Source organism: Saimiri boliviensis, chromosome 5 (genome assembly GCF_048565385.1).
Source record: "Saimiri boliviensis isolate mSaiBol1 chromosome 5, mSaiBol1.pri, whole genome shotgun sequence".
Classification (NCBI taxonomy): Eukaryota; Metazoa; Chordata; class Mammalia; order Primates; family Cebidae; genus Saimiri; species Saimiri boliviensis.
Window position 1 is genome coordinate 22,050,799 of NC_133453.1, and position 27,106 is coordinate 22,077,904.

General features: G+C 43.4%; 1 protein-coding gene across 2 annotated transcripts in view; it reads left to right on the plus strand.

The window, feature by feature from the left end:
• Positions 1–27,106, plus strand: part of NHEJ1 (non-homologous end joining factor 1) — a 91,239-nt gene that overhangs the window by 11,258 nt on the left and 52,875 nt on the right. For both annotated transcript variants that reach the window (XM_010336305.3, XM_003925515.4), the window contains exons 4-5: positions 4,219–4,357; positions 5,263–5,321. In XM_010336305.3, coding sequence (XP_010334607.1) covers positions 4,219–4,357; positions 5,263–5,321 — 198 coding nt within the window. The remainder of the gene's footprint in view (positions 1–4,218; positions 4,358–5,262; positions 5,322–27,106) is intronic.

The window sequence follows — 27,106 nt, forward strand, 5'->3', positions numbered from 1 at the left end:
CTGGTCTAAGGCAAATAATTTTAATGTTCATCTAACTTTGAAATGAATTATGCCTCAGTAATTAAAAATGATGTAATCCAATCCTATGAAATTATTTTAATAGTTATAATATTTACTGATAAATGAACTTTTTAAAACCAAATAGACATTAGGGTCTGATAGATAATTTCAGTTGCCTGATATGGCATTATCATATTTAATTAGATATGACATTAATTAAAAGCTGTTCCTTGTCATGTTTCATGTTTCCTATATAATATTTACTATCATTCAAATAAATTGCTATTGAGGTAGCCATCCAGAGGGAAGCTGGTTATTAATTTAGGAGTTTCTGTTGTTTAAGTGCCACAAATTGGATGGTGTTGCTGCTTGGATAGTAATGACAGTTATCTTAATTCAACTCATCAAATAATCACTGTCATTTATACAAGTATTTGCTTGTTTTTCCTCCTGATCTACCTTAAACAGTACCAAGCTTTTTTTTTTTTTTTTTTTTTTTTTTTTTAGATAGGATCTCACTCTATCACCCAGACTGGAGTGCAGTGGTGCGATCTCAGCTCACTGCAACCTCCGCCTCCTGGACTCAAGCAGTTCTCCTGCCGCAGCCTCCCTAGTAGCTGGAAATACAGGCATGCCTCACCATACCTGGCTAATTTTTTGTATTTTTAGTAGATGTGGGGTTTCACCATGTTGCCCAGTCTGGTCTCAAACTCCTAAGCTCAAGCAGTTCACCTGCCTCAGCCTCCCAGGGTGCTGGGATTACAGGCATGAGCCGCCATGCCTGCACAGCAGGACCAAATTTAACAAAACAATTCTTAGGAAAGAAGATTGAGTGTAGAGCAGATACGTTTTTCCAAAGCTGAACTTCTGCCACATTCTGAACAGTACTTCCTAGAGGGTGAAGGTTTTATTCAGGACCTCAGTTGGGAGACAGTGCTGGGGTGGGATGGGCTGTGTGGTGGAAGGAAGGGTCTAGTATCTATAGCTGGACTTTATTTCCAGCCTTCCCCTCTGTGCCAAAACCCTTCCATTTCTTGGATGTTGGTGTTGGTACAAAAGCTGCCGCCACTGACTTCCTTTCTTCCCACCTCCCCACATCCAATCATTTCTCTTCTAATCTAACAGAAATGTGGAAAAAAGTCTTTTCCTCTTAATTTGAGCCAAAGCACAATTGGAGTTTTTAGTAGTAACTTTTACCTGGAAAATGAATGGAAAATGGAAACACAAAGGTCTGAAGAGTCCAGACGTCTGATCTGGATCCAGATGAGTCTGGGTTGCACATCTCATGGGACACTCTAGTACCTCTTCCTCATCTCAAGCCTGTTAGGGGTATCTTGTCTAAACGTACTCCTGTTTCAGGTCTAGGACAGGGGTTGGCATATGATGGCCATGGGCCAGTTCTGGCTTGCTGCCTGTTTTTGTAAAGTGCTGTTGGAACACAGCCACCTGATTTGTTTACATATTGTCTGTGGCTGCTTTCGTGCTACAACAGCAGAGTCAAGTAGTTGCAACAGGGACTGGATAGGCCACAAAGCCAAAAATATCAACCGTCTGGCCCTTTATAGAAAAGGTTTACTAACCTCTGATCTAGGGCATTTCTTCTTTTTAGGGCCTCCTTTAGTTCATCTCCTTAGGGGAAGGGAAAGGAAGTCTGATAACATCCCTTAGTCACAGATAGATTATTCATTATTTTATTTTATTTGAGACAGGATCTCACTCTATCCTTAAGGGAAGGGAAAGGAAGTCTGATAACATCCTTTAGTCACAGATAGATTATTAATTTTAATTATTTTGTTTTATTTTGAGACAGGATCTTGTTCTGTCTCCCAGGCTGGAGTGTAGTGGCATGATCTTGGCTCACTGCAACCTCCGCCTCTTGGATTCAAGCTATTCTTGTGCCTCAGCCTCCTGAGTAGCTGAGATTACAGTCGCATGTCACCATGCCTAGCTAATTTTTTTTTTTTTTTTTTTTTTTTGAGATGGAGTCTTGCTGTGTCACCCAGGTTGGAGTGCAGTGGTGCAATCTTGGCTCACTGCAACCTCCGCCCCCAGTTTCAAGCAGTTCTTCCTCAGCCTCCTGAGTACCTGGGACTATAGGTGTGTGCCACCACGCCCAGCTAATTTTTGGATTTTTAGTAGAGATGGGGTTTCACCATATTGGTCAGGCTGGTCTTGAACTCCTGACCTCATGATCCATCCACCTCGGCCTCCCAAAGTGCTGGGATTACAGTTGTGAGCCACTGCGCCTGGCCCTGGCCAATTTTTGTACTTTTTGTAGAAACTGGGTTTCGCTGGTCTCAAACTCCCAGACTCAAGCAATCCTCCCATCTTGGCCTCCCTGGTTATTTATTTATTTATTTATTTTTGACAGGTATTAACCATTAGGACACCTTGCATCAGTGAATTAAATGGTTATTGTATATATCTATACATTATCATATAAGAGTATCACCCTATTTATATGGCAGTATGGCTGTGTTTGCATTCTTCTTACCTCTTGTTAAAAATGGGGTGTGTGTACCAGGCATGGTGGCTCACGCCTGTAATCCCAGCACTTTGGGAGGCTGAGGCAGGTGGATCACCTGAGGTCAGGAGTTTAAGACCAGCCTGGCCAACATGGTGAAACCCATCTCTACTAAAAATATAAAAATTAGCCAGGCATGGTGGCACGTTCCTATAATCCCAGCTACTTGGGAGGCTGAGGCAGGAGAATCGCTTGAGCCTGGGAGGTGGAGGTTTCAGTGTGCCGAGATTGCACCACTGCACCACTGCCCTGTAGCCTGGGTGACACGAGCAAAACTCCATCTCAAAAAAAAAGGGGGCGTGTGTGTAGAGTGGATTGGCTTATACCTTCCTAGGCTAGTTCTTGGTAGCTGGCTTGCTTCTATGGTAACAATTACCTGAGACTGTGCTGCATTTGTAGGAACAAATAGAAACTCCAGGCTCCTTCTGAGCTATCATGAGTCCTGAAATGGCTCTTGGTGTCTGGATCTAATTTGGCCTTCAAGGATCTTTACCTTGTGTTGATTTTTGTCATCTGTTATGCTTTAGCTAGTGTACTCTATTTTTGCCACATTTACTTTCTTGAGGGCTACTTGGATCTTCTGCTTTTCTTGTTTGTTTTCTTGTTGTTCTGAGATGCGGTCTTGCTCTGTTGCCCAGGCTGGAATATAGTGGCATGATCACAGCTCACTGCAGCCTTGACCTCCTGGCCTCAAGTGATCCTCCCACCTCAGCCTCTGGAGTAATTGGGACTACAGGTGCTTGCTACCATGCCTGGCTAATGATAAATGTTTTTTTTTTTGGATAGAGATAGGGTCTCACTATGGTTCTCAGGTTGCTCTTGAACTCCTAAGCTCAAGTGAGTTCCTACCTGGGCCTCCCAAAATGCTGGGATAACAGGTATGAGCCATCACAACTAGTGGGATTTCTTTTTTTTTTTTTTTTTTTTTTTTTTTGAGACAGAGTCTTACTCTGTCACCCAGGCTAGAGTGCAGTGGTGAAATCTCAGCTCACTGCAACCTCTGCCTCCTGGTTCAAATGATTCTCATGCCTCAGCCTCTTGAGTAGGTGCCTGCCATCATGTCCAGTTAATTTATGTATTTTTAGTAGAGATGGGGTTTCACCATGTTGACCAGACTGGTCTCAAACTCCTGACCTCAAGTAATCCACCCACCTCGGCCTCCCAAAGTGTTGGGATTACAGACATTAGCCACAGCACCAGCCAACTTCTTAATATATTTAATTTTTGTATTTGTGTTTACATTCATGTAAATGGATTACTTGCCTATGAAATTATTTATTTATTTATTTATTTTTTGAGATGGAGTTTCACTCTTGTTACCCAGGCTGGAGTGCAATGGCACGATCTTGGCTCACTGCAACCTCTGCCTCCTGGGTTCAGGTAATTCTCCTGCCTCAACCTCCTGAGTAGCTGGGATTACAGGCATACGCCACCATGCCCAGCTAATGTTTTGTATTTTTAGTAGAGATGGGGTGTTGACCAGGATGGTCTTGATCTCTTGACCTTGTGATCCACCCGCCTTGGCCTCCCAGAGTGCTGGGATTACTGGCTTGAGCCACCGCACCTGGCTTGCCTATGAAATTATAAGTTTCTGGAAGAACATTTATTTTTCAGTCTTTTTTATAGCACTTAATATTGAATTGGAGAGTACTTTATAAGACTGTTTTGGCTAATTGATATCTCTTTCATCAAAGGTCTCCCAGCATTTGATTCGTCCACTGATGGGCATGAGTCTGTCATTGCAGTGCCAAGTGAGAGAGCTAGCAACATTGCTTCATATGAAAGACCTAGAGATCCAAGACTACCAGGAGAGTGGGGCTACGCTGAGCCGAGGTGAGAGGACATTCTTGGAGGAGTAGGGTGAGGGGTGGTGTAGATAGTCAGAGATTCTTAGGAAAGGGGGAGACTTACTTACATTAGAGAGGTGCTTCCCCCAGGGTGGGTGCTGGGTACTAACCAGAAACTGGAGTCTTGATACTAGGTGACTTTTTTTTCTCTAGAGATGGAGTCTTGCTCTGTCACTCAGGCTAGAGTGTAGTGGTGTGATCTCAGCTCACTGCAAATTCTGCCTCCTGGGCTCAGGCGATTCTCTTGCCTCAGCCTTCTGAGTAGCTGGGTTTGTGAACGCATGCCACCATGCCTAGCTAGTCTTTTGTATTTTTAATAGAGACAGAGTTTCACCATGTTGGTCAGGATGGTCTCAAACTCCTGACCTCAAGAGATCCACCTGCCTTGGCCTCCCAAAATGCTAGGATTACAGGAGTGAGCCACCATGTCTGGCCTAGGCAAACACTTTTCTCTGCCTTGAGTACCTGGCTGGAGCCCAAGTGGCCAATAGAAGCTGTAACCGAGTCCAGACATGCCCTAGGCAATGGCAGGGAAAGGCTTTGGGAAGGCACCAATAGCTCTACAGAATTGTACCAAAGCAACATGGACTTGGGAGTTTAGGAAGCTTCATGGCTCCAACTTCAGAATAAATGTTCAATTTGGCCTTTGTTTTTGTGGCAGGAAAAACTTCTAGAGCAGATGCTGCCACCAAACCTGCCATTTGTTGCTAATCACCCTCTCCCACTACTGTTTGCCCACATGCGCTCAGCCTTTCTTCTCCCACTGGACCAGGTGTCTCTGCATGATGCATCTTCCTCCTGTTTCCTAAGAAGCCCCGTTCTGTTCCCTTTCCATCAGGTCGGAAGCTCATGCTAATGACTCATGTTTCTTTTCTCTGTTCCTTATTACAGATCGATTGAAGACAGAACCATTTGAAGAGAATTCCTTCTTGGAACAATTTATGGTAGAGGTAAGGTATTTGTTGTTTTCTTGTGTGTCTTTGCCATGCTTCCTCTTTCCAGGTGCCTGAGTGGCAACTTGTGTTTTGAGTGTTAGGTGGCTTGTGTGGTTGGAATGCCCTTTGTCTGAAAAGTTGCCCATTGAAAGTCTGATAAGGCTTGAGATGTACTTAGGGACAATAAGGGGGAAAAGTGGGAAAGAACATGAGGTGAAAGTGGGCTGATTGATACTTAGAAAACATCTCCGTTAAAGTACTAGGGATTTCATTTGGAATTCTCTAACCTTGGAAATGTTGGTTTACCCGTTGCTAAATTTTTGCTTGTTGGGATCTGGTCACAAGGTCTGGATTGTGGAGCAGAAGGGTAGGCGTCATTACATGTCTAGGCCCTTTTAGCATCCAGCAGGAAAGGAAGGTAAAAACCTTAGGGCTACCATTTGGGGGCTGCCTTGTGGGCACAGTAGGTTGTGGAAAATCACAGTGTTTATACAAGGGGACTGGCAAAGGAATGAATGGGGCGTAGATAATTGTGGCCTGTCGGAAGCTCCTGCCTAGGTTTCCCTTCTAAGGATTGAGCTCAGCCAAAAGAAACATCTATTAAATGCCAAATAGGGGAAGTATTAATAATAGTGACCTTTGATAATGCCAGTCAATATTGATCTTCTTCCCTCACTCTTCTGGGACTTGTTGATTGTACAGTTAGTACTTAGTATTATTGCTCCATTTTCTTTTTTTTTTTTTTTTGAGATGGAGTTTCACTTTTTTTACTCTTGTTGCCTAGGCTGCACGATCTTGGTTCACTGCAACCTCCGCCTTCTGGTTCAAGCGATTCTCCTGCCTCAGCCTCCCGAGTAGCTGGGATTATAGGCACTTGCTACCATGCCCAGTCTCGCTCTGTTGCCCAGGTTGGAGTGCAGTGGTGCAATCTCGGCTCACCATAACCTGCTCCTCTCGGGTTCAAGCGATTCTCCTGCCTCAGCATCCTAGTAGCTGGGATTACAGACGTGCCACCATGCTCAGCTAATTTTTGTATTTTTAGCAGAGACAGGATTTTACCATTTTGGTCAGGCTGGTCTTGAACTGCTGACCTCAGGTGATCTGCCTGCCTCAGCCTCCCAAAGTGCTGGGATTACAGGCATGAGTCACTGTGCCAGGCCTATTGCCCCAGTTCCCTGCCTCATCCCCTTAGTTAAATAATGCAAGGCTGGTTCTTAGCTCAGTAGAGAGGTCTCTTCCTGATTTAGCATACCTATCGAGCTTGACTTCTTAACATTTTTCTCTATGTACTTTATGTTTTAGCTATATGGAATGACTTTTAAATTCCCCAAATGCTGTTTTATCTTATCTTTATATCTTATCTTTATATACACATTCTTCCCATGATCTAGAATGCCCAATGTGGTAGCCTTATCTTACTTATAAACTTCTATTAATATTCTAGATGTTAGCTTCACCTTGTTTGGGAGACCTTTCTATACTCTGCTTGTATAGACTGTTCTTCTTCCCTGCTACTACAGTACCTTGGATTATACCTCTGTTTTGCCAGTTATAACATTGTAGTATGTTTGTACATCTGCAAGACTATGGCTTTCTCTTCCATTGATCTGTGGACTCTGAGGCAAGGACCATGCTTAATGCATTTCTATATCCCCAGCACTGCATATGGTGCCTACAAGTAGTGAGTTTTCAATAAGTTGGGATCAATATTTTGATAAATCTATGCTAGGGGGATTTTATGAAAATTATGACAGTGTGGCCTGTGGATACAGTGTTGGTTTATTTTGGCTGGAGTGCAATGGTGTGATCTCAGCTCCAACCTCTGCCTTCTGGGTTCAAGAGATTCTTGTGCCTGAGCCTCCCAAATAGCTGGGATTACAGGTATGCGCCACCATGCCCAGCTAATTTTTGTACTTTTAGTAGAGACATTTTTATCATGTTGACCAGGCTGGTCTTGAACTGCTGACTTCATGTGGTCTGCCTACCTTGGCCTCCCAAAGTGCTGGGATTACAGGTGTGAGCCACTGGACCTGGCTCAGTATTGCTTATTAGATCTGTATTTGGGATCTTCAGTTATTCTCTTGGCTCGTTCTGCAGCTTTGGATAAATCACTTCTCATTTGTGAAATTGGAGGCTCATCTCTTTCATACTATGGGGTTGGGAGGAGCCCTGTAGAACTGAATGAGGAAGCATATAGAATTTAAGTGCTAGCATAGGAAGAGTAGTAGTGTTTTAGAACCAACTATTTCAAGAATACTGGTCCTGGCCCTGCGTGGTGGCGCACACCTGGAATCCTAGTACTTTGGGAGGCTGAGGTGGGCAAATCACCTGAGGTCAGGAGTTCAAGACCAGCCTGGACAACATGGTAAAACCCCGTCTCTACTAAAATACAAAAATTAGTCAGGCGTGATGGTGGGTTTCTGTAATTCCAGCTACTTAGGAGACTGAGACGGGAGAATCGCTTGAACCCGGGAGACTGGTCGCACTGAGCCAGGATTGTGCCACTGCACTCCAGCCTGAGTGGCTGAGCAAGATTGTCTCAAAAAAAAAAAAAAAACAAACAAACCCAAAAAAACAAACTACTGGTCCTGTAGTTTCTGGGTGAATCAACCTCATAAATTTGTAGAATTTTATTATATCTGGAAAGGATTTGAGAAATAGGTAGTTATGGTTATAGCTTTCCATTTTATAGATGAAGAAGTCGAGCCTCAGAGAGGTTAAGTGATTTGCCTAAGGTCATATAGCTGTAGCTTTATGTTTAGGACTTCCTACATTTCTTGACACACAGTCTAGAATTATCCCTGTTTTGTTTTGCAACTTTAACTGATTGTACACACCAGTTAGGGGAGACATAAGGGCTGGGGTAACATGGAATTCTCGTGACCTCTGGGGTTGCTGCACTGTCCTCAGAATGTCCTGTATAGCTGCTAAAACTGAAAGGTTTCCTACTGGGGGTGTAGAGCTCCTTATGACTGCTGCATCTTTTTAGTTACCCTGCTTGCCCGGGGTCCTACAAACAGGACACAGAAGGGTCATGGGGTCACCCAAGACTGAACTAAAAGGATGTGCCATCAAAATAAGCAACATGGAATAGGAAGATAAACAAACCAAGGAGAGAGCTCTGGATGAAGGCGCAGAGGGGCCAGGGCTGGTGTCAGACGGCCATGCGGTCATTGCCTGGGGTCAGTTTTTTAAATTCTTACTGGGATTATTACTAGGCAAGAGTCTATAGACAATAAGTCACAGGGGGCAGCAGGCCAGGCAGGTTGTTAGGATACTAAGGTTTGGGAAAGTTAGAATTGAACAGGGGTTACTTCTCCCTGTTTGGTCCTTTTGTTTTTCTACTCCCTCTAAGAGCCTCTGATTTCTCAATTCTGGGGAATCCAAGGGGCCAATTAATACTGGCCTGACTAGAGGGGAAATACTGGCAATATCCACTCAAGTCAAGGCTGGGTGGGGTGCCTGTTGGCATCTTCATGGAGGGTAAGAACCCAATATAGGGCATTTTGTAGGTATGGGTAGAGAGGCATCTTTAGGAATGAAAGAAGAGTCAGAGCATTAGGGACTGTTGTTACACGGCGGGAGGAACTGTACTAAAGAGGAAGTTTAGGATGACTGGGCAGAGCCCACTCTCAGTCTAGTCCACTGGAGGGAGTTCCTTCCCCTGGCCCTATCCATGCTTCGCTCTCTCCATCTGGTTGCCATCAGGCTGTGTGGCTTCTGGCCGGCTCTTTATTTATTTATCCCAGTGTAATGGGGTGAGGAGGGAGCTGGCCTAAGGCTGGCATTCCAAGGCCATGCCACTGAGCCACAGGCGGTTTGCATGGGTGTGTGAGTCACTGGGGCTGCATGCTGCTCAACCAGACGCGGCCAGGCTCAGGGACAGCAGGCAGCCCAAAATAGAGCCCCGCCCTCTACAGCTGGCAACCTCTGGCTAGGAAGCAGCCCTTGAAACCAAAACCTGGGCAGTTGTGTGAAGTTGGCTTCCTTTGGTAGGGGTCTCTTAAGCAGAGATGGAGATTCTGCAGTTCTTTCCTTCTCTTTCTTCATAGGAGAGTATTCACCATAGCAGTCGTTCTTACTGCTGGATTCTGAATGCCTTATAAATAAATCTTTTTTTTTTTTTTTTTTTTTTTTTTTTTGAGACAGAGTCTCATTCTGTCGCCAGGTGCCAGGCTGGAGTGCAGTGGCACAATCTTGGCTCACTGCAACCTCCTCCTCCTGGGTTCAAGCAATTCTTCTGCCTCAGCCTCCCAAGTATCTGGGGTTACAGGCACACGCCACCACACCCAGCTAATTTTTTTGTTTTTAGTACAGATGGGGGTTTCACCATGTTAGCCAGGATGGTCTCGATCTCTTGACCTCGTGATCTGCCCGCCTTGGCCTTCCAAAGTGCTGGGATTACAGGCTTGAGCCACCGCACCCGGCCCTTATAAATAAATCTTAACTAATCTGTACAGTATAATACCTTAGCTAAGAAATTAGGGGGCTATAGTTAACATTGATTTGATTTAGCATCCTAAATGCAGCCGTGGTTATTATGTTCTGTCTAGTTGTAGTTACTGTCTTCATCTCCTGTCTGGTTGCAGCCTGATTCTAGAGCAGATACTTTAAGCTATGAAGATAATCACTGCTGCTCTTATGAAACTAGTGCTTCTGTCACCTGTGGGAAGATGGGCAATGCTTTCACCTGAAAATTGCCATCCTGTTAAGCTTTTTCATAGTTCTAATTGGTTTCCTTGGCTGGCTCTCCATCTTCTGCCTGCCTCTTAAAGGTTAGTGTTTCCCAGGATCAGGTCCCTGATCCTCTCACCCTTCACTTTCCCTGTCTCTGGGTCATCTCATCTAGACCCCCGTGTCAACTATTGTTTGTAAGTACATCACTGAGTACCAATTTTATATCTCCACTGTGTTTTAGGCCCATATTTCTTTCTGTATGTTTGACATTTCCACTTGGATGTCCCACATAAAGCATATTCTAAACATGCCCAAAATGAATTATCTACTCCCCCAGGCTATTTCTCTTATACTTCTTATCTTGGGGAATGATATCATTATTCATTCAGTTTTCTAAGCTAGAAGTTTGGGGGTCACCCCCTTTCTTCTTTGTCCTTACTTTCAAAGCCCAACTTGTTGACTGTCTTTTGAATCTGCCTATCTTCTCTATTCCAGCTTCTGTTGTCTGAGGTTAGTCGTTTTTCTCTCCCCTTTCCCACTCTGGCTTTTTTTTGAGACCAAGTCTCACTGGTCTCACTGCCCAGGCTGGAGTACAGTGGCGTGATCCCTGCCTCCCAGGTTCAAGTGATTCTCATGCCTCAGCCTCCTGAGTAGTTGGGACTATAGGCTTAAGCCACCATGCCTGACTAATTTTTGTATTTTTAGTAGAGACAGGGTTTCACCATGTTGGCCAGGCTGGTCTTGAGCTCCTGACATCAGGTTATCCACCTGCCTTGGCCTCCCAAAGTGTTGAGATTACAGGTGCGAGCCACTGTGCCTGGCTTTTCTCTCCCATTTTTGGCTTGATCGTGCAATAGCCTCCTAATTTGTCTCCTGGTCAGTTCTTACTCTCCTGCAGTTGAACTTGTAGTTCTGTCAGAGTGATGTCTTTGAAATAGAAACTTGATTATGACACTTTCTTGCAAAGTCCTTTAGTGGTTCCCAGTTTCCTGCAGGATAAAGTTCAAACTCCTTGCACGCCACACATGATCATTTATGATTTTGTCCTCTTGACCTCTTCAGCCTGCTCCTCTGGCATTCCAGCATAGCACCTTTAAATACCATCTTGTGGATGAATCCCACATTTATTCTTCACTCTAGATCTTACCCTAAAACTCTAGACCAGGCGTCCCCAAACTTTTTACACCGGGGGCCAGTTCACTGTCCCTCAGACTGTTGGAGGGCCGCCACATACTGTGCTCCTCTCACTGACTGCCCATGAAAGAAGTGCCCCTTCCTGAAGTGTGCCGGGGGGCCGGATAAATGGCCTCAGGGGGATGCATGCGGCCCGCGGGCCGCAGTTTGGGGACACCTGCTGTAGACTGCCTCTTCAACATTTTCATACAGAAGACTCAAAGATATCTTAAATTCAACAAGTCCAAAATTGAACTTCCAGTCTTATGCCCGTATTTGCTTTTCCAACAACCTCTTCCCATCTAAGTTGATGGAAGCTTCATTCTTTTACTTGGCTTGGGTGAAAAACCTTGGAGTCAATCCTAGCTGCTGTCCTCTCACTTCCTACAGCCAGTCCATTAGGAAATCCTGCTGGCTGTATCTTAAAACTGTGCCCATAATCTCACCTCTGCTGCTACCACACTGGTTTGAGCCACCATTATCTCCTACGTGCATCATGGCAAAAGCCTCCTTGCTGGTATCCCTGCTGCTACTCCTACCCCCACCCAGGCCTGTTATCAACAAAGCAATCTTATTAAGTCACATGGTACACATCGTGATATTCTTTTGCTCAAAGCTCTTCAGTGGCTTAACACTTCCTGTACAGAGTGAAATCCAAATACTTTATGGTAGCCTATAAAACCCTATATGATCTTACAGGACTCTTTTCCCTTTCTGACCTCATCTCCTACTTTTTTCCCTCATTCACTCCACTGCAGCCACACTGGCCTCTTGCTGTTTTTTTTAACACTCTGCGCATGCCCTGCCTTTAGGCCTTTACATTGGCTGTTCACTCTGCCTGGGATGTTCACTCTGCCTGGGATGTTCCTTCTTCAGATATTTGTGTGGCCAACTCCCTCACTTCCTTTAAGTCTCTCTTAGTTATCCATTGCTGTGTAACAAATTGTCCCAAAATGTAATGGCTTAAAACAACACACATTAATTATCTTGCATGGTTTCTGAGGGTCAGGAATATGGGAGCAGCTTAGCGGGTGAGATTCTGGCTCAGCGTCTCTCATGAAGTTGCAGTCAATATGTCAACTGGTAACGCAGTCATTGTAAGGTCTGGATAATTCATATCCAAGATTTCTCATGTGGCTGTTGGCAAGAGGTGCCATTACTTGTCACATGGCCTCTCCAGAGAGCTGCTCACAGGACCTGGTTTCCTCCAGAGCCAGTGATCTAAGAAACAGAGACCAAGGCCAGGTGCGGTGGCTCATGCCTGTAATCCCAGTACTTTGGGAGGCCGAGGCGGGCAGATCACTTGAGGTCAGGAGTTCAAGACCAGCCTGGCCAACATGGCAAAACCCTGTCTCTACTAAAAATACAAAAATTAGCTGGGCATGGTGGCATGCGCCTGTAATCCCAGCTACCCAGGAGGCTGAGGTGGGAGCATTGCTTCAACCTGGGAGGCAGAGGTTGCAGTGAGCCAAGATCACACCACTACACTCCAGCCTGGGTGACAGAACAATACTCTGTCTCAAAAGAAAAAAAGAAAAAGAAAAGAAAATGAGAAATGAAACCAAGTCCTTTTATAACATAATTTCAGAAGTTACATTCTATCACTATCTCACTGTATTCTTTTTTATTAGAAATAAGTCACTAAGTCTAGGTCACATTTAAGTGTAGGGTAATTAAACTTCACCTTTTAAGGGGAGCTGTGTCAAAGAATATGGAGACGTATCTACATAGACCGTCTGTCTACACGGACTACAACAATGTCTTTGTTCAAATGTTACCTTCCCGATAGAGTCTACCCTGACTACTCATTTAAAGTTGTAAGCTACATTTTTCCCCCTCTGCACCTTAGCACTCCCATTTCACTTTACCATCCTCTACTTTTTATTTTTTCTGTAGCACCTAGTTTCCAACATATTGCCATAAATGGCATTATTTTATTATACTTACTGTTTGTGGTTTATCTCCCATCTGTTAAAATATAAGCTCAACAAGGGCAAAGATGTGTGTTTTGTGCACCAGTCTATCTCCAGTGCCTAGAACAGTGCCTCCATACATAGTAGGCACTCTATAAATATTTGTTGAATACATGAGGGAATCATATCTTCTCACTTTTTAAAATTTTTCTTGTCTTATGAATAAGCCATCAAATAATCACCTGTTGGTAGCCTTAGACATAGGCGGCCTTACATGTAAATAGATGAGTAGTCTATATTTCCATTCTACTACCTGCCTTATTTATTTGACATTTATGTTTTCTGAAAGGCAGTCCTAACTTTGGGATGAAGTATATTGTATTGAGTCTTATGTTATTGAGAAATCCCAGACCTCCCTTTTTTTAGAGCCAGTTAAGAGACTAATACCTCAAAAGTCAAAAAATAAGTACCTAACAAAATCCTAGAAAGAATGTTAGCCATAAAGTCACAAGGGTTCTACTTCTACAGTTAGAAGGGCTACCCTTTTACCATGTACCTGTTGTTCAATATGTAGAGCAAGCCATAGGATTTGGGACTTTTTTTTAGTATCCTTGTGGGCATCATAAAGAAGGATAAGTCTAGATGCATGACAGTATGCTTGCTCCTATTGTGTGTGTCAGTTCTCTGACCTAGAAAAACTTGCAGTTAATTCAACCTTTCAGTATTCAGTTGAGGGTATGTGGGCTGTATGAGGTTCTGAGCATATAAGTTATGGTAATATTGCCATCAAAGAGCTTACAGTGCTGAGCAAATGATAATAAGGGCCACAGTAATGGAGTGATTAGAAAAAGCTTTCTATAAATGGCAGGACTTGAACTGGGCTTTGATTGAAAACTATGTGGAAGACATTTTAGGTGGGAAGCACATGGGCCGAGAATACAGAATAAGAAAAATAATGGATGAGGATTAGTAGAAAATAAAGTTAGCAAGATAATAACTTGAGGTTAAATTGTGGGGGCCTTAAATGTTGGGCTGGCAGATCAGTGTTTTATTCTGAAAGTAGTTTCCAGCTTTTTTTTTTTTTTTTTGCTTGTAACACATTTATTTCTCCATTTAATTCAGTTATTAACAACTGTCATTATGTGCAGTGATTCTCAAGCAGGAACACATCTCCTAGGAAGGAGATGGGGCACATTCTCCTTGCACTTATTAATTACTGTTGCTGTTAGTGGGAAACCATTGAAAGCTTTGACTGGAGAATTGACACATGAAGGTGATCTTTAGGAAGATAGGCTCTTGGTCATATGCTTATATGATTCGAAGAATAGCGATGCCATTGATAGATCATGGGTGGGTTCAGTTCAGTCTAATCATGGGCATATAAAGGAATGGTTTTCCGTACTGAAAATATGAATGTACCAGTATTTGAGCTCTGGAATGAAAATCTCCAAGGAGGAAAGTATGGCTATGGCTGTGCATGTTTCTCAACTGTATTTTTTCTGAACTTTGCTTTCTCTTTGGGGTTTTCTCACTGTGAATGTTGTAGTAACCAGGGGTCACCACTTGTCTATTTTTTCATTTGCTCAAGAATTACTTAAAAAGACCTCTTTATTTTCCTTTTACAAAGATTTATAAGGACTGTGTTTTCAAAGGGAAATTATTAAAATTTTATAAAGTAATTTTTTAAAAAATTGTTAAAATTTTGAGAGAGAACAAAAAGGAAATCAATATAGAAAATACAAATGGGGCCGGTCACGGTGGCTCAGGTCTGTAATCCCAGCATTTTGTGAGGCTGAGGCGGGCAGATCAGTTGAGGTCAGGAGTTTGAGATCAGCCCGGCCAACATGGTGAAACCCCATCTCTACTAAAAATACAAAAATTAGCCAGATGCGGTGGCAGGCAACTGTAATTCCAGATGCTCAGGAGGCTGAGGCAGGAGAAACGCTTGAACCTGGGAGGCGGAGGTTGCAGTGAGCCGAGATCATGCCATTGCACTCCAGCCTGGGCAACAGAGTGAGACTCCATCTCAAAGAAACAAATCAAGAAACCAAGTGGGGCTGATTGCAGTGGCTCATGCCTGTAATCCCAGTACCTTGGGAGGCCGAGGTGGGTGGATCACCTGAGGTCAGGAGTTTGAGACCAACCTGGCCAACATGGCGAAACTCTATCTCTACTAGAAACGTAAAAATTAGCTGGGCTTGGTGGCACAGGCCTGTGATCCCAGCTACTTGGGAGACTGAGGCAGGAGAATTGCTTGAACTGTGGAGGCTGAAGCTGCAGTGAGCCAAGATTGCACCACTGCACTCCAGGCTAGGTGACAAAGCAAGACCTTGTCTCAAAAAAAGAAAGAAAGATACTAATTGTGAGTACATTATGAGAAAGACACTGTCTCAGAAAAGAAAGAATACAAAGGGGGTAAAAATTATCCATTTTGGGTTTCTGACTCTTAAGAATCCCAATAGCAAAATATTTTCCCATATCTCAAGTTGTCTTATCCTAAAAATCTCAAAACCAGATATTACAAAATCAGATATCTACAGGGGCCAGTCTATAACATAAACATATATATCAGGCTGGATAGGAGACAATAGAGAGTTGTAGGGGCCTGTGGAAAACGAAATCATGCCTGCTCCTGTGTCTAGACCCAGATAGGCTAGCATAGTTTAACAGACTTTGCTCCAGGGGGCTGTATATCTTACTTTATTCAAAGGAAGTTACCAGCTCTGCCAAAATGAAAACTATTTTTTCCTCTGTTTTGCTCCACCACATCCACCAATTAGTCTCTCATTTGGTTTATTTATTTGTTTTTTAATAGAGACAGGATCTCGCTATGTTGCTGAGGGCTGGTCTTAAACTCCTGGGCTCAAGCAGTTTGCCTGCTGCAGCCTCCCGAAGTGCTGGGATTACAGGTGTGAGCCACTCTTATTTGCTTTAAATCTCCAGTCTGAGAAATCCATTTGGTTTAGACTTGATTTGTGAGACAGTGATGATTGATGTCTTACTTTTTTTTTTTTTTTCTTTTTTTGAGACTGAGTCTCGCTCTGTCACCAGGCGCCAGGCTGAAGTGCAGTGGCACAATCTTGGCTCACTGCAACCTCTGCCTCCCAGGTTCAAGCAATTCTCCTGCCTCAGCCTCCCCAGTCACGGGATTATAGGCACCTGCCACCACGCCCAGCTGATTTTTTTGTATTTTTGGTAGAGACAAGGTTTCACCATGTTGGCCAGGCTGGTCTCAAACTCCTGACCTGGAGTGATCTGCCTGCCTCGGCCTCCTAAAGTGCTGGGATTACAGGCATGAGCTGCGGTGCCTGGCCTCATTGTCTTACTTCTGACAAATATCTATCCCTGTTGGGCCTAAACTATAAGCTTCATGTGCCTCCGGAGCTTTTTGTGAAGATTTACACAGTTGAGTCTCCCTCCGCTTCCCCTAGTAGAGGAAGGGTTTAATAAAAATCCGTTTGTTACAGTATGATCATTTAACAATACCTTAGCCTTTTTTTTTTTTTTAACAAACCCAATGGCTTATTTATAATTAGAGTTAATTTAAAAACATAAGATGAAGTTTTTTTCACATACATGTTTAACTTAAATTGATTATAGGATATACAAGTGAGAATGCCTTGGAAAGAGTTGAAAAAGTAGAATTGAAGCTCAGGTTGAAAAAAAGGGTCTACAGAAATAGATTTGAGGATCTTCTACAAAGGAATGATATTTCATGCCATGAGAATGGATGGATCTTTAGCTGGGAAGAATATGGAAAAAAGAACAGAGGCCCAATGATTTGATATTTGAGGAACAGTCAAAACCGGAAGGAGTGGTAATAGTAGCCAGTGATGGAAATATGAGACAGGAAAATAATTAGAATAGCATAGTAGATCAGCCAAGAAAGGGTAACTAACAAATATAAAGTCCATACTCTGTGTGTGCTAGACACAGTGGGTGCTTTATAACTTAATCCTTACAACAAATCTGTGAGCTAGGTGATATCTTCATTTGAAAGATAAAGGCTCAGTGGTGAACTAATTTGCCTAAGGCCATTCAGCTGATTTCCCCATATTTGTCTTGACTCAAATCCTTTGCTGTTTCCATCACCAAGGAGGACCACAGTGTCATGTGCAGGAGAGAGACCAAAGAGAAGGGGTAACTGACTGACAGAAGAAAGGCCATTAGGCAATTCATGGTCTTGGGCAATATCAGAAGAAAGCAGGCAGTTAAAGAACGATCAATTGATAAGGCAATGGAGACAATGAGCATAGAACTCTACCAGAGAAGTTTCACAATAAGTAGGAAATAAATGAGAGAGAGCTGGAGAGCTAGAAGTAGTTTAAGCAAAACAAGTTGGAAAGATGCATATGTGTTTGAAGGCAAAGAAGAAAGCAGTGGAAAAGGAAAAATTTATGCCGTTGAAGGGGAAGGAATGGTGTGAAAGCAGGGACCTGTGGAGTTGAGCCAAGTGGAAAGATTAGTTCTTTCTCTGGGATTTGTGGATGGCATGAAGGGATGGGTGATATTTTGAAAATAGATGACTAGATTTCTGCATACTTCCAGCTTCTTTCCTCCAGGAGATACAGCCTTTTCATTCAATAATTTTTAAAGTCTTTTCCAAGGGCATTTAATTTCCCTGACTTAGAAAGAGAGTCAGGTGGTCGCATGACCTTTCTGTTCTGACAGAAATAGTGAAAGAAGTAAAAGCACAAGCTGTATTAATTTCCTCTTCGGAACTCTTAGTGCTTTCTCTTTCCTGTGTCACATACTACTTTTGCCTTGTATTCTAAGAATTACTGTCTCCCTGTTAGCTTACAGAGTCCTTAAGGACAAAACTGCCTTGCTCATTTTGTTTCTTCTTCTACCTTTACCTCCGGGCCTCGTAGATAGGAGGTACCTGGTTGTAGCTGAAAGGTATTGGCATGAAAGGAATCTCTCGCATTGGGACATGTTTTCTCTGGTTATAGAAGTTAGGAGAAAACTAAGTATCAATCAACTGACCTCTAAGTTTTACCTTGCCCATTGGCATCATAATTTTAGCCATACACCGTAAGCGTTCTCTTATAGCCTTCACTTACGGGTGATATTTCTTTTGCATAGTGGGTCACATTGAAAATTGAGAGTTCTATAAAGACTGAGTCCTGTAGGTTGGCAGCTTAGCTGTCCAGTGTTTAGGAAATGAGACTGCAGGATTCATGGATATCCTTGTTATCTTCCATAAGGGAATTATGAAGGGATAAATTGCCAGAAGGCCTCAGAAGCATTTTTTTCATTCAGTGTGGGAGATCCTTGGTCTGTTTTTCTTTTCTCTTCTTTTCTTTTCTTTTTTTTTTTTTTTTTTTTTGAGACGGAGTTTCGCTCTTGTTACCCAGGCTGGAGTGCAATGGCGCGATCTCGGCTCACCGCAACCTCCGCTTCCTGGGCTCAGGCAATTCTCCTGCCTCAGCCTCCTGAGTAGCTGGGATTACAGGCACGCGCCACCACGCCCAGCTAGTTTTTTGTATTTTTAGTAGAGACGGGGTTTCACCATGTTGACCAGGATGGTTTCGATCTCTCGACCTTGTGATCCACCCGCCTTGGCCTCCCAAAGTGCTGGGATTACAGGCTTGAGCCACCGCGCCCGGCCTTTGGTCTGTTTTTCTATTTAGATGTTTAAACTCTTCGTGGACAGTACTTATTAAGTCCATTGAAAATACGAAACTTGATGGAATTATACTGAGAAGTTAAAACATGTTTTCTGTCCTTGAAAAATGGACTTTTGATGGAGATTAGACCACTGGAATTTACATATCTACAAAGAATATTCTAAAAACATTATATATATATGATACCTGAGAAGAGGAAGAAACAGATTCATCTGGTTGGGATCTGGGGTTCATAGCAGGCCAGTTTGGGCAAAGTATTTTTGGAAGAGGTTACTCTTGAGGTAAGAGTTCAGAGGAATATTGTGTGGAGAATTGCTGCTGAAGGAAAAGACACAACTAGATTATTTCATTCAGTTACATAATCTAAGGGGCTTTCCTGAAGTGTGGTGGTTTGAGGGAATCCTTTAAAAGCTGTTTGGCTTTTGTTAATCTTATGCTTGAAGCCTGAGCAATTCTGATGCTATGCATTGCTCTCTTAGAATCTTTTACTCTAAATAACCCCTTCTAATTTTGTATAGGTAAAGCTAGCAATGATGAGAAATTGTGAGATGGGATGATACTGCTTGGTTTAAAGAAGGAATGGTTGATGGCAACTGCATTCTGTTTTCTGCAGCCCCCAGCAGCTAGGGGAAGAGCATGGCAAAATTGCTGAGTTTAGTGAGTACATAGGAAATGCAAGTGTTAAGCAGAGTATCCCCTCCAAATTTGGGGTAACCTCTCATACTGAGGTGTAAAGAAGAATCAGTATAAAATGAGTAAGATTAGCTATCTACAGAGTAATCTATCCAACGGTTTATAAATACATTGCTTATGAAACTAGGTTACAAATCTCAAGGGCCTGGGCCAGTATCTCAGTGAAGGAAATAACAGCCTGTTAAATATTTTGTCCAGATTAGAGACACGGAATTTTGAAGTGACTTTATCAATCTAAGGCTATATCAAGCCACCCTCTTTTACTTATGTGGAAATTGGGGTCCACAAGGATAAAATAACTCTATAGAGACAAACAGTTGTAGAATTTGGCACTAGAGCCCAGGACTCTGACCCTCCGATTCAGTATTCTTCCGTCATATCCCACTGCCTTGCCACGTGTCACACATGTTGGAAGTTTTGTGGGCAGTAGGCAAGATTGAGACCAATTTGTGAGCAGTGTAGAGACATAACTTAAAAGATAGGAAAATGGTTCAGGGCTGGAGTGCTCTGCCCCAAGTACTGCCTCCTTTCTTATTCCACATTCCATTCTTGCCACTTTTAGTCTTGCACACCTCTAGATTCTTACAAGCAATTATAGAAAAACTTTTATGTAATTAATTCATGATGTGTGAGGAGATGTACTAACAGAGGAACAGAGTTGTACAGAATCTAAAAAAAGAAAAAGCAAGGGGTAACTATCTATTAAGTTATCTAGCACAATGCCAAAACAGTGATACGGTAGAACGAGATGAATGTCTAGCTTGTACAGTGTATGTAAACTATCCCCTAAAGCTAGTCGCCCATTTTTGCCCTTTTCCTGTGTTTCACAAGTAGCACTCTCAATATTTATTCAGCTTCCCAGGAAAAAGCAGCCGAAGATATTTTAGTAACTGGACTAGACTTCACCTTGTAAACTAATAAATTGGCATTTTAATTTTGAAATTAGTCTCTTATAATTTTTACTTAGCATTAGCCAATCTTCTAAAATCTGATCCTCCCTAAATGAACTAATGAAAACTGAGTTAGAGACTCTGGATCTTTGGTGACCCCTGCAATGTATAGAGTCCCCAGGAGGTGCTACCTGAACAGCCATGCAGGGTCTTTCAGTTCATGTATCTATTTCCCAGCCCCAACATGTCTTATCAAAAGCACTGAATGCTGGGGGCTCCTTCTACACCATCTTAGAATATCAAACTGCAGGTTATTATTTTTTTTCTTTTTGAGGCAGAGTCTTGCTCTGTTGCCCAGGCAGGAGTACAGTGATATGATCGTTACTTACTTAAGACTTGATGTCCCAGGCTCAAGTGATCCTCCCGCCTCAGCCTCCTGAGTAGCTCGGACTGTAGGCACGTACCACCATGCCTAGCTGATGTTTCTGTTATTTTTAGTAGATCCTGGGTCTCGCTATTTTGCCCAGGCTGGTCTTGAACTCCTGGTCTCAAGTGATCCTCCTGCCTTAGCTTACCAAAGTGCTAGGATTACAGACATGAGCCACCACACCTAGCCTCAAACTTGATTTAAAAGTATATCACAGACAAGTATTTGGAGAGTGCTTATTTGATGCTATGTCTTTTGTTCAGTATTGTAAGTTAACTCAACCATATGGACCATTTCATCCAACCTAACACATACAGAAAGAAATCTTCCCTTCAATTTTGGGGCTTTGTACATCTGGAGAAGCCTTTGGACAGTAAGTGGGAGATGTGGAAGTTCTAGCTTGGAAGGGATCTCTCCAAGCACTCATTTAACTCATAACTTCCCTTTCTTTAACTTATCAGCCAGAGAAGAAGGGAAATATTGATGCCCTTTTCCATTCTGTTTTCTTACAGCCATTTTAGGAAATTTCATGTCAGAGGACTTCCCAGAGTTTTGTTCCTCTATCTAAAGAGCCTTAATACCTCTGGGTTTGAGGACTGGTTCTAGCTGTACTTACCTTATCAGAACCACCTGGGAGGACCAGCAGTGTATACAGACCAGTAGCCCCTCTCTCCTGAAACTGCTTCTGAGGTCTCGAAGCCTGAATCAAATGACCATTGTACTAGCCTTGTATTGGGGCTCAGAATGTCAGTTTTCAGCTTGTCCTCATATATAAATATAGGTCTCTCTAGATATAAAAAGTGAGAAAGTCTGTAAGTTGCATTTTTTTTCTATACTCCCTTTCATAGGACACGTTAATGAGATGCATATCATTAAAGGCCTGATGTTTTGTGGGATGGAGCCTTTTAAACTGGATGTGCCTGGCTTAGTTATGGCAAATATTTACCAAAAAAAAAAAAAAAAAAAAGAAGGGACATACCATATAAAATTAGAGTTCTGAAAATAGAACGGAGAGAGGGAGAAAGAGAAAAAAAAAAACCAGGACAGAAAATACAGGCCAGTCTGTTTGGGGAAAAGGGAAAAAGAGATAAAATGAGAGAAACCTCGGCAGTAAAAACAGCATCTTGGTAAACAGACTATAAAAAAAATTGTGACCTGCTTTCTGGCAGCCCTGGCGGCTGTCGAACGGGTGAAGGTGGCGGAGCTGGCGTCTGTGTGGACACACGGTGCCCGGGGCGCACGGCTCCCCTGGCCGCACAGGGCGTTAAATTTAGCCACATAATGATGGGCCTGAGGAGCAGCCTCTTGTTGACCACACCATAATTACTGCTTCACTTTATGAATTTTATTTTGCTTATTCTGTTTCCTCCTTCTTTGGCATGAAGGAGGCCTGGAGTAGGGGGTGTCCCGCCCCTACATCCCTCCCTTTACAGGACAAATTAGTCTTCATAGAGACTTGGGCTCTTGGACCATCAAGATAAAGAGTAAGCTCCCTTGATTAATCAGAGAGGGAAGAAGGTTTGCTGGTCCCCAAGGCTCTTGATTTATCATAGCAAAGTCATAGCTGGAACTTGCTAGCCCCACTTCTCAGAGTTCTTGGATAAAATGTCCTAAAGTCTTTGGTCTTAGATTAGATGGCACCTTCATGTGAGTCTAAGAGTTGAAACTCTTATTCTGTTTATATGCCCAAGAGCTAGGCTCCCAGGTGTTGGATTTTTGGTCTTTGGTTCTTTTTATTTTTGTTTTTTTGGGATAGAGTTTTACTCTTGTTGCCCAGGCTGGAGTACAATGGCAAGATCTTGGTTCACTGCAATCTCCACCTCCCAGTTCAAGCAATTCTCCTGCCTCAGCCTCCTGAGTAGCTGGGATTACAGGCATGCACCACCACACCCAGCTGATTTTGTATTTTTTTTTTTTTTTTTTTTTTGAGACGGAGTTTCGCTCATTACCCAGGCTGGAGTGCAATGGCGTGATCTCGGCTCACCACAACCTCCGCCTCCTGGGTTCAGGCAATTCTCCTGCCTCAGCCTCCTGAGTAGCTAGGATTACAGGCACGAGCCACCATGCCCAGCTAATTTTTGTATTTTTAGTAGAGACGGGGTTTCACCATGTTGACCAGGATGGTCTCGATCTCTTGACCTCGTGATCCACCCGCCTCGGCCTCCCAAAGTGCTGGGATTACAGGCTTGAGCCACTGCACCCGGTTGATTTTGTATTTTTTAGTAGAGAGGAGGATTCTCCATGTTGGTCAGGCTGGCCTCGAACTCCCGACCTCAGGTGATCCACCTGCCTTGGCTTCCCAAAGTGCTGGGATTACAGGTGTGAGCCACCATGCCCAGCCCTTGGTCTTTGGATCTCAACTTCCTAGCTAACTCCTTGGAAGTTTAGTTTTGACATTCTGCATCATGTATAGGTGTGTTGTTTTACATATTTTAGTCTTGATGATAACTGGATTCTTGAAGCTGATGATCTAATGCAATCAAGTAACTCTATCTAGGTAACAAAAATAGTTGTTCAGAATATTCTATCGAAGCTTCAAATATTGTTCTTCTTGGGCACTTGGCTAGATGCTGATCTTGGATTTAGTTTGCTACAGCATACCATGGCCTTTGTTGGAGTGGTGTTCCGAGACTTAACTTGACCTGCAACTCTAGGGAAGGGGCCAAAAGCCCTTGTTCTCAGACCAGACCATACAAGGGATAGAAAGTAGGCTATAGGAAGGGCATTAGAAGAGTTCTGTGGACTAGGTATTGGGTCATTGGGGGTGAAGTTGTTGAAGGGTGACCTAGGTTGGCAGCCACCTGTGGCCCCACAGTGGCCCTCGAACTGAGGAAGTGGTGGAAAAGGAAAAGCAAACAGGGGCTGTGGTCAGGGTACTGGCTGGTCCGTCATTGGCCAGGACTCTCCTATTTGTGTGTCAGGGGTGGTTGGGCTTCTCCTGAGGCCAGGCAAGAACGTGTCAAGGAGAAGCTTCTTGCAGCTCTTGTTTTCCCAAAACAAAGGAAGCTCCTTGCATTGCTGGAAGTCGCGTGCTTGGTTGCTGAGTTTGTTATTGCCTGATAACCTGGCCACCAACTCCTGCCCTCCTCTTCACCCCATACAGTCAGTGGCTTGGTGGGAGCAGCTTCCTGTTCCTCATCCGAAGTAGCAGATTCACTCTCTATTGTACCCAGAAGCGGGGGGTGGGGGGGGTGGGAAGAAGAGAGCTAGCCCCCCTACCCACCAGACCTATCTTCTTCCCTTCTAAAAACTTTCTAGAATAGTGCTTTTCAAAGTAATCTGACATATGGTCTTAATGTGCCTAACTGGTATGCAGCATGTACCATATCTGACTTACCATACAAGTTCAGTAGTACTCTAACTGTTTTATGCACTGTTCATTGACATAAATCCTCTGAGCATGTGTTTCAATGTCCTGGTAATGTCAAATTGCTTTAGAAGTTTTAAAATGTTTACACTTAATTTCTATACTTATTGCATCATGGGCTAGTTACAAAGAGTTCACAGACCAGCGCTGACCAGTTTGCGATCATACTTTGAATAGCATTGTTCTAGAACCTTAAGACCTGGTGAGTTGAGCTATTTCCTAATGGATATATAGATCTTGCTCTAAACCTGTTCAATGGGGATGAGTAGAAAAAGGAATTCTCGGGAAATTTCAGGCAATCTGATCTCAATTGCCAAGTCATGCCAAAGAGCTCTGACACTGAGGTAGGAGATTGGACTAAAGGTTTCTTTTCCAGTGCCAAGGCTCTTTGATTCTAAGGTTGAATCGTAATGCCAAGAGATAAACTTAATGACCATGATGATTTTCCTGCATGGGATTGATTCTAAACCCTAAACTGCAGTTTTAGAGGAGATAAGGAAGGAAGAAAAGAAATGAATGTTTTCATGGAGTTCATTTGCTAGTTTATCATCATCTAGCTATGAGGTCTTTCTTATGAGGCCTTTCAGACTCATCACCTGTTTGGTCAGCATATCTTGGTCTTCTTTTAGGAGGCTACCAAATTGTTTTTAGAGATTGAGAGATCTTGGATTGAGGAGAAAAGTAAATATTGGCAGAGCTGGTGGAATTTAAGTAAGAGATAAGAAATGGGCTTTGGATTAGAAATGTGGATTACTGGCAGGGTCACTTGACAGCCTTATTTGGAGGTGGCTGGTGAGGGGATAATATTCAAGAAACCAGGCCAATATCCTAGGTCAATAGGACAGCTGACTGGAAAGGACTTGCCACATAATAAAAGAATTTTCTTTGCCAGAGAAAGAGAGAGGAGTAAGGGGACTGACTGAGAGGGAAGACTATTTGGAAAGTAAGCTAAGCACTTCAAGGACTGGGAATCTGCTGGGTTGCATGGAAAAAAAAGAAGTAGGCCCTGTCTGAACCCCTGGTTCTTTTCTTTTTGACACCTCCCTAGCCCCAGGGATCTGCAATCAAGAAAATAAACCAAATGGAAGCTGCTAATCAATGTAAATCTTGTCATGTGTCCCAGCTTAAAACTGTTCCATGGCTTCCTGCTGTCCTTAGGATAAAGTCCAAACTTCTTAATAAGACCATTAAGGTGCTTATGATCTGGCCACCACTTGCATCTCCAGCTTCAAACTAACCCCCTCCTCCCAACCCCATCCACACTGTCCACCTTGCTTCTCAGATCTACACTTTTGTCACAGTGAACTGCTGTCGGTTGCTAGAGCCCATCATTCCGTTATCTCTAGTCCTTGGCACACATCGTTCCCTCTGGAAACCCCCTTCCACCTTTTCACTTGAGTAACTGCTGTTCATTGTTTGAATTTCAGTGAATATGTTACTTCCTCTAGGGAATTCTCCCTGGCCCTCTGAGTTCAGTTTACTTTCCCTTCTTATGTGCTATTCTGTTTGCTCTATGGTAGGCCGTATCAACACTATACCATAATTACTGGTTTTTCTGGCTCCTCCCACTAGGTGGTAAGTTCTTTAAGGGCAGGGATATTATATCTTGTTTAGCTTGTCTGATCCATTGTTAACACTCAGTAGATTTTTCTGCTACTATGAATTCTGCAGAGAACTTTTGCCTTTTTGATTTCATTAAATTTGCGTAACTACCCGGTAAAATGAGCAGGCTTACTTGAGTAAAGTTCAACACAAATATATTGATCACCTACTAAAGAAGATAAAAAGAAGACTAAATTGACATGATTGATGTTTTGGGGGTTTGTTTGTTTGTCTTGAAAGCCCTCTAGGGCCACTTAAGGATGAGGAGATATGATAGGTTGGCTCAGAGAAATCGGATGGCCTCGAGTTGCACAAGTAATTGGTGGAAAACAGAACCTTGTCCTTTGACTTTCTAGTGCAGAGCTTTTCCCCATTATCCCATGCTATCTTAGAGGCTCTGTTCTAATGAACTATATTTGAGACGGGAGAAAACTCAGAGAGTAAACAGCATTCCTGTAATTCATCCTACAATCTGCCCATTGAACCACAGGTTTTGAAATTACAGAAAAATGGCAAAGCCCCAAAGTGGAATATCATTACACAGAAGGTCAAGGAAAAATGTTAGGACCATGAGACATGGAAATGAGCTAAGACACAGTTGGAGGGAATCCTCTGGCTTGGAGTCAGATCTGAGAAACAGTGACATTTTCAGCTGCCAAAATGTTTTCCTAGGGGCTACCCTCAGAACCGAATGGCCGAGTGGGATGAGAACGGAACTCGGGGGATACTTGCTGGCGCTCTTGCGACTCTAGCGATTCCTCAGCCACTGAACAAGTAAGGCAGAGGAGCTAGCACCTTTAGGGCTGCCTCTCAGCCCTTTTTGTCCTTCAGCTCTTGGGAGCTGGGTATCACCCAAATCAGTGGACACCTAGTCTGTAGGCAGGGCTGGCCACAAGGCCAAGTTCAAAATTATTCCTGTGCCCTGCCTTTGGGCAGAGAAGAGCATAGCCTGGGTTCTGTCACCAGCAGGGACCAGTAACTTCTAGCTATATAGGATCCAGACACTCTTTGTCCAGCTCTTGTTTTCCCAATGTCTCCTGGGGAGTGATTCAGGGCCAAGGTGACAGTGGGTTTGGAGCCCAGATGAAAGGATCGCAGGGACCACAAGACAAGATCCCTTGTGTGGTGGCCGGCTGGAAAGAGGAGGGAGTGAGTGTGTGTGTAGGTCAGTGACGCAATTGCCCTGGCTCGCAGGGGTGGAGGAGGAGAAGGCCCGTGGTGTGTCTCCTTATAAAGAGGCCCTTACCACATGAAGCAGGGGTGAAGGTGATCCCACTGTGAGTCACCCAAGAAGGGACGCTGTGTGCCCAGAGCCCAGAAGAGAGGACTTGTGGATTTCCCACTCTTTCCTTCTATGATTTTATGTGTAATATGGGTTGCTTTAGTCACTCACGCTGCGCGGCTTTTCTTTCTGTCCTCTGATCCATT